General features: G+C 47.6%; 1 protein-coding gene across 2 annotated transcripts in view; it reads left to right on the forward strand.

Annotated features, from left to right (window-relative positions):
• The first annotated feature begins 2,855 nt into the window (after positions 1–2,855).
• atr (ATR serine/threonine kinase) overlaps positions 2,856–12,229 on the forward strand; it is a 41,283-nt gene continuing 31,909 nt past the window's right edge. Inside the window, exons 1-20 of one of the 2 annotated variants that reach the window (XM_055929875.1) lie at positions 2,856–3,095; positions 3,412–3,503; positions 3,588–3,740; positions 3,822–4,708; positions 5,240–5,382; positions 5,490–5,687; positions 5,809–5,969; positions 6,137–6,292; positions 6,444–6,642; positions 6,791–7,044; positions 7,115–7,412; positions 7,561–7,732; positions 7,813–7,968; positions 9,477–9,767; positions 9,901–9,990; positions 10,137–10,363; positions 10,536–10,679; positions 11,462–11,555; positions 11,748–11,873; positions 11,962–12,168. In XM_055929875.1, the coding sequence (XP_055785850.1) occupies positions 3,043–3,095; positions 3,412–3,503; positions 3,588–3,740; positions 3,822–4,708; positions 5,240–5,382; positions 5,490–5,687; positions 5,809–5,969; positions 6,137–6,292; positions 6,444–6,642; positions 6,791–7,044; positions 7,115–7,412; positions 7,561–7,732; positions 7,813–7,968; positions 9,477–9,767; positions 9,901–9,990; positions 10,137–10,363; positions 10,536–10,679; positions 11,462–11,555; positions 11,748–11,873; positions 11,962–12,168 (4,101 nt within the window). In that variant the 5' untranslated portion in view covers positions 2,856–3,042. The remainder of the gene's footprint in view (positions 3,096–3,411; positions 3,504–3,587; positions 3,741–3,821; positions 4,709–5,239; positions 5,383–5,489; positions 5,688–5,808; positions 5,970–6,136; positions 6,293–6,443; positions 6,643–6,790; positions 7,045–7,114; positions 7,413–7,560; positions 7,733–7,812; positions 7,969–9,476; positions 9,768–9,900; positions 9,991–10,136; positions 10,364–10,535; positions 10,680–11,461; positions 11,556–11,747; positions 11,874–11,961; positions 12,169–12,229) is intronic. The other variant, XM_055929874.1, reaches the window with a different exon arrangement.

Below are 12,229 nucleotides of genomic sequence, written 5' to 3' on the forward strand. Positions count from 1 at the left end.
CAAACTCTTAGAATATATTCCACAAGAGACCTACAAGCTCCTAGAATATATTCCACAAGAGACCTACAAACTCTTAGAATATGAAGTACCAGTCAAGAGTTTGGACACACCTACTCATTCAAGGGTTTTTCTTTATTTTTACTATTTTCTACATTGTAGAATAGTGAAGACATCAAAATGATGAAATAACACATATGCAATCATGTAGTAACCAAAAAGCTGTTAAGCAAATCAAAATATATTGATTTTATTGACTAGAATTTAGATTCTTCAAAGTAGCCACCCTTTACCGCTTTGCACACTCTTGGCATTCTCTCAAACAGCTTCATTTGGAATGCTTTTCCAACAGTCTTGAAGGAGATCCCACATATGCTGAGCACTTGTTGGCTGCTTTTCCTTCACTCTGCGGTCCAACTCATCCCTTATCATCTCAACTGGGTTGAGGTTGGGTGATTGTGGAGGCCAGGTCATATGATGCAGCACTCCATCACTATCCTTCTTAGTCAAATAGCCCTTACACAGCCTGAAGGTGTGTTTGGTCATTGTCCGTTTGAAAAACATAGTCCCACTAAGCGCAAACCAGATGGGATGGTGTATTGCTACAGAATGCTGTGGTAGCCATGATGGTTAAGTGTGCCTGCAAACTTGATGATTGAGTTGGAGGCGTGCATGGACACGCAGCCATGGGTGAACAGGGAGTACAGGAGAGGGCTGAGAATGCACCCTTGTGGGGCCCCAGTGTTGAGGATCAGCGGGGTGGAGATGTTGTTTCCTACCCTCACCACCTGGGGGCGGACCATCAGAAAGTCCAGGACCCAGTTGCACAGACCCAGGGTCTCAAGCTTAATGACGAGTTTGGAAGGTACTATGGTGTTAAATGCTGAGCTGTAATCAATGAACAGCACTCTTATATAGGTATTCCTCTTGTCCAGATGGGTTAGGGCAGTGTGATGGCGATTGCGTCGTCTGTGGACCTATTGGGGCGGTAAGCAAATTGGAGTGGGTCTAGGGTGTCAGGTAGGGTGGAGGTGATATCATTCTTGACTAGTCTCTCAAAGCACTTCATGATGACAGAAGTGAGTGCTCCGGGGCGATAGTCATTTAGTTCAGCTACCTTAGGTTTCTTGGGAACAGGAATAATGGTGGCCATCTTGAAGCATGTGTACACAGCAGACTAGGATAGGGATTGATTGAATATGTCCGTAAACAAACCAGCCAGCTGGTCTGCGCATGCGCTGAGGACGTGGCTAGGGATGCTGTCTGTGCCGGCAGCCTTGCGACGTTTAAATGTTTTACTCACGTTGGTCATGGTGAAGGAGAGCCCACAGGGTTTGGTAGCGGGCTGTATCAGTGGCACTGTATTGTCCTCAAAGCGAGCAAAGAAGTTGTTTAATTTGTCTGGGATCAAGATGTTGATGTCCGCGACAGGGCTGGTTTTCTTTTTGTAATCTGTGATTGACTGTAGACCCTGCCACATACGTATCGTGTTTGAGCAGTTGAATTGTGACTCTACTTTGTCTCTATACTGACGCTTTGCTTGTTTGATTGCCTTGCGGAGTGAATAGCTACACTGTTTGTATTCAATCATGTTTCCAGTTGCCTTCCCATGATTAAAAGCGGTGGGTCGCACTTTCAGTTTTGCGCGAATGCTGGCATCAATCCACGGTTTCTGGTTAGGGAAGGTTTTAATAGTCACAGTGGGTACAACATCACCGATGCACTTGCTAATAAACTCACTCACAGAGTCAGCGTATACATCAATGTTATTTTCTGAGGCTACCCGGAACATATCCCAGTCCACGTGATCGAAGCAATCTTGAAGCGTGGAATCCAATTGGTCAGACCAGCGTTGGATAGACCTGAGCACAGGCGTTTCCTGTTTTAGTTTCAGTCTATAGGCTGGGAGCAAGAAAATGGAGTCATGGTCAGATTTGCCGAAGGGAGGGCGGGGTAGGGCTTTGTATGCATCGCGGAACTTGGTAGCAATGCTCCAGAAAGCTATCAGCCCATGTCGTGCATTCGATATGCTGATAGAATTTAGGAGCCTTGTTCTCAGATTACCTTTCTATGTATGACCAGGAGGCCGCTCCGTCTGCCTCTCCAGTGTTGTTTTGGATCAGCCTCTGGGATAAGATCCCATGTCCAGGGTGGAGGTCCGAAACAAAGGATCCGCTTCAGGAAAGTCGTATTCCTGGTTGTAATGTTGGTAAGTTGACGTCGCATTTATATCCAATAGTTCTTCCCGGCTGTATGTAATAACACTTGAGATTTTCTGGGCTAACAATGTAAGAAAAAATACAGAAAAAAACGAATTACTGCATAGTTTCCTAAGGACCTGAAGGACCTGAAGTGAGGTGACCATCTCTGTCGGCGCCATTTTGTATGGGTGGCTACTTTGAAGAATCTCAAATATAAAATATATTTACATTTGTTTAACACTTTTTTGGTTACTACGTGATTCCATATGTGTTATTTCATAGTGTTGATGTCTTCAGTAGTATTGTACAATGTAGAAAATAGTAAAAAGAAAGAAAAACCCTTGAATGAGTAGGTGTGTCCAAACTTTTGACTGGTACTGTATAATCACAAGACACCTACAAACTTAGGCTAGTAGTCTAGATTCTCAATCTCAGACCCACCTGCAGAAGTAGACAGACATACACAGTTATATTGCACAGTAGAAAAAGGCCAATGTGATCATCATATTCAATAGGACATGCTGGACAATAACAGTAACATGCAAATATTTTAGGATTTTTCCCACAGAGATCCTATTAAATTACTGAGTTCTAATTTCTGTAAATCTGTGAGTTTTCTATCCTCAAGGGAGAGCAGTTTGCGTTTGTAACTTGTCCCGAATCAAGACTGGACCTCTACAGTTGCCATAGCCAAACGTCACTTTGGAGCGAAAGTTTTCAAATGGCTCCTTTGACGAAGACATGAGGGCCGAAATGTTGTCGTTTCTCTCATAGCAGTGTACAATTTAGCCAGCTGTTTTTAAATAGAGCGTTTTGTGGACTGTTCACAGTCCCTGGTCTAAAGATGGAAGGCTTGGAAATGTCTGCTATGATACCTGCACTGCAGGAGCTAGCGAGGTGAGTCTCCAGACTGCGCTGTCTGTACGCTGGACATTATTGTTTTGCTACTGTAGGTAGCTAACATGCTAGCTAATGCTGGCTAACTTAGTAAAGTTTTCTAACTGCTCCGCATATTGCTGTTTAATAAAATAATTGAACAGGGTGGCTTGATAAACGTCAATAATGCTAACTAGCTCGGTAGCTTGTTAATAGTACACTTAGCTAGCTACTGTAGCTAGCTAACTACATTGCTGTAACAACTTGTTGTCAATGCAGTAGAATCAGTCATGCATTACAGACACATTGAAGGTTTGACGATTTTCTACATTTCCAGTGCCACCGCAGAGGAATACAACAAGGTGGTTCAGAAGCCTCGTCAGATTCTCTGTCAGTTCATTGACCGAATACTGACAGATGTAGATGTCGGTGAGTCGCAGCTTCTCTCTCTGTCGCTGCTTCTCTCTCTGTCTCTCTCTTGCCCAGTGTATTGACTGTGTGTGTCTGTTTCAGTTGCGTTGGAGCTGTCTAAGAGGTCCAGTTCAGAGCCAGCTTGTGTGATGTTGTTGGACTTTGTTCAGCACATTATAAAGTCTTCCTCTCTGATGTTTGTCAACCCTGCCTGTCAGCTGGCCCACTTCACAGACACACAGCAGAGCAGCACCGGTAAGAACACACTTGTGGTTTAAACTCTCCTCTCCTCCTTACTCCCTCTCCCTTATTCTCCCTCTCCGTCTCTCTCGCTAGAGTTCAGTAGGTGGGTTGTCGGCAGGTTGCTGCGAGTCGCCGCATCTCCAAGCTGTGACGTCATCCATGGGCGTATCTCGGCCGTGCTCTGCTCCCTACTGCACGCACTCAGACCGCGAGCACCAATCACCTTCAACGTCATCGCCAAAGAGATGCTTGGATTGGCCCAGGACCTCAGCAATCTGCTCTACACACACACACACTCACACACCCCAGGAACACATACACACTCTACAAACACACACACCTTGTGGCCGGTAACCCTGCAGTCTTTCTCTGTCTCTCTCACCCCTTATCTCACCCCCTCACCCCTCCTCCTCCCCTCGCCTGCCGCCTTGGAAACCCTCGTTGCAGTGACAGTGAACGTTCTGACCGACGCCCTCAGGGGATTGGCCAGCCGCAGGGAGATGGGGGTGGCTTGGGAGGCGGGCTGTTTGGTCTTGGCCTATGGGAGTGCTCGGTTAAGGAAGGTTGCTATGGTGATGCTGAGGCGGTTGGCGGAGATTGGTGGGTTCCCGGAGAGGCGGAGTCAGGAGTTTTTTACAGCATACCTGATGCTGCTGGACACACACACACCTGAGCCAGAGACATATGGGGGAGAGCTGCTGAAACTGACGCAGTGTGTGTTTGGATCTGCGCACACACCTGCTCACACACACACACGTTTTGAGCGCACCCACCTGGCCCAGCTGTTGGAACGTGTGTGTGTTCTGGCAGGGGCGGGCTTAGTTCTGGAATTAGAGGTCAGCCAATCGCTGAGCTTTGTCTTTAACTTCCTGTTGTCCGTTCCACCGGGATACGAGAGCGCCCCGTCGCTACGGAGACAGAGAGTTACTGATGTCTGCAGAAACCTCACACACTCCATCGGGATGGAGAAGCAGTCTGAGGTACGCACACACCATCGAGGTAGAGAGATGACTCATCTTTGTATCTGTGCAATTATAAAGTCTTTCTCAGCATGGCCAGCACAAGTGAAGCAATCTCTATTTTAAAGTAGTCCATTTTCATCTTCTTTTGTGTTAAAAAAAAGCGTAAAGCTAATGTTGGTGATTTACCACCACCTGCAGTGCTGGAGTCCTGAACCCAATCTTGTGTGTCATTCATTTATTGTGGCCACTAGACGGTGGTGATATTTTATAAAACATAGGCAACCCAATTTGAAAAAGAAGACAATGCTCTGATCGTTGACTGATCACTCCCAACCCATTGTAGTCTCCACCCAGTTGTCTCCACCCAGTTGACTATTTTAAAATGGTGGAACCCCTCAATGGCAATGACCATGCTGAAACGGGTTATATCCATTTAGAGTCCCCTTTCCACACACACACTGGCCTTCATTTATCAACCAATTGCATTTGGTTTGAATATTTGTGTAAAATCAACTTACAGTCCTTTGTGTGTGTGTGTGTGTGTGTCAGTGTGTGCAGGGGTTTCTTTACACTGCCCTGAAGGCTGAGGTTGCTGTGGTGATGCAAGAGAGGGAGGATGGAGAAACGGCTGCTAAGCGACCCTGTCTACCCATCACCCCCCTCGCCAGCAAGACCCCCGAAACTCCCCCGATGTGAGTCACATCTGATCTCTACTCTCTAGATCACTCTAAATCCTACTGTCCATATCAACGTGTTACCATCTTGATCTCTATTGATGTGTGTGTGCGCGTGTGTGTAGGGAGGTGGACATGCGTGTGCGTAGTGAGGTGTGGGCGGCAGTGAGCGGCAGGCTGGATGACCTTCTGGCTTCTCTGGTGAACTGTGACCTTGACCCGACGACCCCTGAGCCTGACGCTGACCCACAGATGACCCTGAGAGCTCTGGAGGGACTCGCTCTCATCCTGCACCTGGCTGGCCTCTGTTACACACACACCAGGTATCACACACACACACCCAGAAGGTAACACACACACACACACACACCAACACACACCAGGTATCACACACCCCACATTATCTCTCACACAGATCTTTCCATCTCTCTTTCTCTCCTCCAGCTCCTCCTCTCTCCTGTGGCTGTCTGCCTCCACTCTGGGCAGGGCTTTGGAAACCTGTCAATCACTACTGGGTGGGGCTAAGTCTACCGCTGACCACGCCCATATACAGTCTGCCATCCAGGTGGCTGTCAGAATACTGGACTCCATCATCTACCTGACAAGTAAGAATACACACTCATCCCCACGCAGCAGAGACAGCAGCAACACACACTCCGCCTGGACCTGGGGGGCTGCAGAGACAGAGATGTTATATTCACCAACACGCACACACACACACATAAATTGTTGTCATGTAAAATGTTGTTCTCACCTCCGTGTCTGTGCGTAGTGAGTAGCCCGGCTGAGGACAGTGGTCTCCAGAATAGTGTGTGCGCGTTGCTGTCCGTGCCATGGGTGTGTGAGCTGTCGTCTGTCCCAGCCTATCAGATGGCAGGATTCCCCCCCAGCCTCCCCGACTTGGCTAGGAGAATGTCTCCCTGCTACTGTGAGTTACTGTGTGTGTGTGTGTGTGTGTGTGTGTGTGTGTGTGTGTGTGTGTGTGTGTGTGTGTGTGTGTGTGTGTGTGTGTGTGTGTGTGTGTGTGTGTGTGTGTGTGTGTGTGTGTGTTGGTGAATATGACATCTCTGTCTCTGCAGCCCCCCAGGTCCAGGCGGAGTGTGTGTTGCTGCTGTCTCTGCTGCGTGGGGATGTGTGTGTGTCGTGGCGTGTGTCTGTGTGTTCCCAGGCCCTGGAGAGTCCCCATGAGGTGGTCAGGGCCAGTGCTGTCAGGAGCTTTCCTCTACTACTGCACCACGTGGGACACACACACCACAACCTGACACACACCACCTTAATGTAAGTACACACACCACAACCTGACACACACCACCTTAATGTAAGTACACACACCACAACCTGACACACACCACCTTGCACACTGACATACTTTCTGCGTTTCCATCACTGTGTCAGGGGTATGCTAACAGTGTTTCTGTCTGTGTAGGAGTGTCCTGGAGGACAGCTCAGAGCAGGTGAGGGCGGAGCTAGCTGGTATTTCTGGTCAGCTGACCTGCGTCCTATCGGGGAGCTCCAAATTAAATGTCAATCACAAGGAGCCCCTCCCACTACCCATGATCCTTTGCTCCCGCCTCGGCCTTGCAGCTGAGCATGCTGGGAAGGGCACTCCCATTGGAGCATCCGTCATCAAGCCTGTCCTACCTCTGCTACGACCGAGCAGCAGCAGTGTTGCCAAAAGAGGTGTGTGTGTGTTCTTGTTTTCATGTTGACGAAATGAGTGTGTGAGATCTTACGTGTGTGTGTGTCTTAGCGTTCCTAGATGCTCTGCCGCACCTCTGCCAGCATGTCAACCTTGGAGGCAGAGACAGTGACTCTCTGGCCATTCTGAGAGATCTGATTGGCCTAATAGAAGACCCAGACCCGTCAGTCAGAACACTCTTCAGTCAATCAGTTCGCTTCCTGCTGGCGGAGCCCACCTCCGAACCCGACCAGGATCCAGTCAAAGAGCTGCTGGTGTCTCGTGTGAAGGAGGCGTTCAGTAAGGCTAAACTCAACAGAGACGACGAGCTACGCAGCTCGCTCATACTGACCACTGGAGAGATTGGCAGGTAACACATCAGAAAACACTTTTAATGTCTTGGTGAAAAAGATGTGATGGAGATGAATTACAGTTCTAACAAGCTTTCTCCCCTCCCCCCTCTTTCTCTCTGTCGCTTTCTGTCTCTCCCTCCTTCCCTCTGTCTCTCTCTCCCCTAGGGCTGCTAAGGGTAGCTTGGTGTCGTTCTCTCTCCTGAGGTTACTGCACTGTCTCCTGTCCAAGTCTTCTCCTGTCTCTGTGTCAGCCTACACACAGATCACTGCCCTGGCCACAGCTAGAGGACTCAAACTACAGACACTGTTCAGCCAGTACAAGAACCCTGTCTGCCAGGTAACACACACACACCTTTATATCATCACAACTGTCTGCTTGTACCTGCTTGTACCTAACAAGTGTTGGTGTGTGTTTAGTTCCTGGTAGAGTCTCTCCACTCGCGTCACGCCGGCGCCCTGCGGAGCACGCCAGAGCAAGGTAGCCAGCTAGCCAATCAGAGAGAAGTAGCTCTGGACATCCTGTCTCAGGTCGCCCACGCCTTTGACTTCCCTGACCTGCACCGCTTCCTCACGGTATGTACACACACACATATATACAGTTGAAGTCGGAAGTGTACATACACTTAGGTTGGAGTCATTAAAACTCGTTTTTCAACCACTCCACAAATGTCTTGTTAACAAACTATAGTTTTGGCAAGTCATTTAGGACATCTACTTGGTGCATGACGTGAGTAATTTTTCCAACAATTGTTTACAGACAGATTATTCCACTCACAAAATTTTTTGCAGACCTCCACAAGTCTGGTTCATCCTTGGGAGCAATTTCCAAATGCCTGAAGGTACCACGTTCATCTGTACAAACAATAGTATGCCAGTATAAACACAATGGGACCATGCAGCCGTCATACCGCTCAGGGAGAAGACGCGTTCTGTTTTCTAGAGATGAATGTACTTTGGTGCAAAAAGTGCAAATCAATCCCAGAACAACAGCAAAGGACCTTGTGAAGATGCTGGAGGAAACAGGTACAAAAGTATCTATATCCACAGTAAAACGAGTCCTATATCGACATAACCTGAAAGGCCACTCAGCAAGGAAGAAGCCACTGCTCCAAAACCGCCATAAAAAAGCCAGACTACAGTTTGCAAATGCACATGGGGACAAAGATTGTACTTTTTGGAGAAATGTCCTCTGGTCTGATTAAACAAAATTAGAACTGTTTGGCCATAATGACCATCATTATGTTTGGAGGAAAAAGGGGGAGGCTTGCAAGCTGAGAACACCATCCCAACCGTGAAGCATGGGTGTGGCAGCATCATGTTGTGGGGGTGCTTTGCTGCAGAAGGGACTGGTGCACTTCACAAAATAGATGGCATCATGAGGAAGGCAAATTATGTGGATATATTGAAGCAAGACATCAGTCAGGAAGTTAAAGCTTGGTCGCAAATGGGTCTTCCAAATGGACAATGACCCCAAGCATACTTCCAAAGTTGTGGCAAAATGGCTTAAGGACAACAAAGTCAAGGTATTGGAGTGGCCATCACAAAGCCCTGACCTCAATCCCATAGAAAATGTGTGGGCAGAACTGAAAAAGCATGTGCGAGCAGGGAGGCCTACAAACCTGACTCAGTTACACCAGCTCTGTCAGGAGGAATGGGCCAAAATTCACTCAACTTATTATGGGAAGCTTGGGGAAGGCTACCTGAAACGTTTGACCCAAGTTAAACAATTTAAAGGCAATGCTACCAAATACTAATTGAGTGTATGTAAACTTCTGACCCACTGGGAATGTGATGAAAGAAATAAAAGCTGAAATAAATCATTCTCTCAACTATTATTCTGACATTTCACACTCTTAAAATAAAGTGGTGATCCTAACTGACCTAAGACTAGGAATTTTTCCTAGGATTAAATGTCAGGAATTGTGACAAACTGAGTTTTAAATGTGTTTGTCCAAAGTGTATGTTAACACACAACACAAACACATTTCAGTTTGTTTATTATAATCTAGAACTTTATATTAAAATCAGCAAGGATTTAATTTGGACCAATTGAAATGTGTGTGTGGTGTGTGTGTTTGCAGAGGACTCTCCAGGTGCTCCTCCCCTACCTGGCCGCGAAGGCCAGCGCCACAGGCTCCGCCCTCATCAGGACGCTGGCCAATGAGATGAAAGCGAACCGGCGCGAGATCCTGATCAACAACTTTAAGTACATCTTCAGCCACCTGGTGTGTTCCTGCACTAAGGAGGAGCTGGAGAGAGCCTTCCACTACCTCCAGAGAGAGACGGAGATAGAGCTGGGCTCTCTGCTGAGGCAGGACTTCCAGGGCCTGCACAACGAGCTGCTGCTACGCCTGGGAGAACACTACCAACAAGTACACACGCTGGGGCATCGCTTTGTCTCCAACATCCTTTAGCTGGAATATGTTCACTTTATGTCATCATGGCCTTTTGTGGCTTGTTGCGTTGTCTGTGTAGATGTTTAATGGTTGGACCGTGTGTGTGCAGGTGTTTAATGGTCTGGCCATCCTGGCCTCATTTGCCTCCAATGACGACCCGTACCAGGGACCCCGTGACATCACCACCCCGGAACACATGGTAATGACATCACACTGATGACATCATTGGTTTTCTGATTAGTTTCTAGGAGATGCATCAGTACTTTAGCAATGGTGAGGCTTCAGTGTCACTGAGTGCTTGGAAAATGTCTTCCTCTTTACTTTAAATCTCTCTCTTTCCCCCAGGCTGACTACCTCCAGCCCAAGCTGCTGGGCATCCTGGCCTTCTTCAACATGCAGCTGCTGAGCTCCAGTGCTGGGGAGAAGGACGGTAAGAAGATGGCCCTGACCAGCCTGATGGCCCTGATGAAGCTGATGGGCTCCAAACACACCAGCTCAGTCCGAGTCAAGATGATGACCACACTACGGACTGGACTACGATACAGACAAGACTTCCCTCTGCTCTGCTGCCAGTCAGTAGACATAGTGCTAACACACACACACACACACACACTAATAATGCCCACACACACACACTAATAATGCGCACACAGCCACACTAATAATGCACACACAGCCACACACAAATTCAGTTTGCTTGCTTCCTTCTTCCTGGTTATAACGTATTGTTTCCTGTGTTGACAGGACGTGGGAGTGTTTTGTGCGTACGGTAGAGCCCGCCCACCTGGGGCCGTTGCTCAGTCATGTGATCGTGGCGCTTCTTCCGCTGATACCACTCCAGCCCAGAGAGACTGCTGCTATAATACACTACCTCATACTGGACAACAGGTAACTGGACACACACACAAACACACACACACACCACATCACTGGGGGCAAACTACCTGCCCTCCAGGACACCTACACCACCCGATGTCACAGGAAGGCCATAAAGATCATCAAGGACAACAACCACCCGAGCCACTGCCTGTTCACCCCGCTATCATCCAGAAGGCGAGGTCAGTACAGGTGCATCAAAGCTGGGACCGAGAGACTGAAAAACAGCTTCTATCACAAGGCCATCAGACTGTTAAACAGCCATCACTAACATAGAGAGGCTGCTGCCAACATACTGACTCAACTCCAGCTCACTTTAATAATGGAAATTGATGGGAATTGATCAAAAATGTATCACTAGCCACTTAATATAATGTATATGTATATACTGTACTCTATCATCTACTGCATCTTGCCATCTTTATGTAATACATGTATCACTAGCCACTTTAAACTATGCCACTTTATGTTTATATACCCTACATTACTCAGCTCATATGTATATACTGTACTCTATACCATCTACTGCATCTTGCCTATGCCGTTCTGTACCATCACTTATTCATATATCTTTATGTACATATACACACAAGTGTAAAGGGATAAAGAATAAGGTAGTAGTTGTGGAACTGTTAGGTTAGATTACTCGTTGGTTATTACTGCATTGTCCGAACTAGAAGCACAAGCATTTCGCTACACTCGCATTAACATCTGCTAACCATGTGTATGTGACAAATAACATTTGATTTGACCACCCACACACACAGGTAACAATCTCTGTCTGTGTCCTATAGGGAAGAGGTGCAGGACTATCTCCATGAAATCTACTTCCTGCCAGACCACCCTGAACTCAAAGACATACACACTGTCCTGCAGGACTACAAGAAGGTAGGAACACACACACACACTCAGTCCTACAAAAGGTGAGTACACACATATGGGTTATTACCCTGGCCAGATAAAGTCCTTCCATAGGCCTGAGACTTTCACCCAAAAACACTGTTTTACTCCGCAGGGGAAAAGCACCAATACACTCACTTGTGATGATGACGAAGATAATGAAGGTTATTTTCTCTCTAGTTGACGTCCAGGACCAGTGACCTGGCTGCAGGCCTACAGCTCTCCATGAGGGCTGTCCAACACGAGAACCTGGACGTCAGAGTTCACGCTCTGACCAGCCTCAAGGACATGATGCACAGCAACCAGGTGTGTGTTGTTTCTTTAACAACACATGATTCATAGTTGTCACATTTTTGTGTGTGTTGCTGAGAGGGTGTGTGTGTGTGTTCTCTAGGAGTGGTTGCTGCGACAGGTGTGTGCGTCGGAGGCGGTAGAGCCAGTCATCTCCTCATTGGTCTCAGTGTTACTGCGAGGTTGTCAGGACTCTTCCCCGACGGCCAGGCTGCTGTGTGGGGAGTGTCTGGGGGAGCTGGGGGCCGTGGACCCTGGACGGCTGGACCTCTCTCACACACACACACACGGAAGCAGCAACACCTTCGTGGTAAGGACAGAGTGTGAAAACGCTGTGAAATGAACCCAGAAAGGAAACAGCATTTATTCTA

This window comes from Salvelinus fontinalis, chromosome 7 (assembly GCF_029448725.1).
Source record: "Salvelinus fontinalis isolate EN_2023a chromosome 7, ASM2944872v1, whole genome shotgun sequence".
Classification (NCBI taxonomy): Eukaryota; Metazoa; Chordata; class Actinopteri; order Salmoniformes; family Salmonidae; genus Salvelinus; species Salvelinus fontinalis.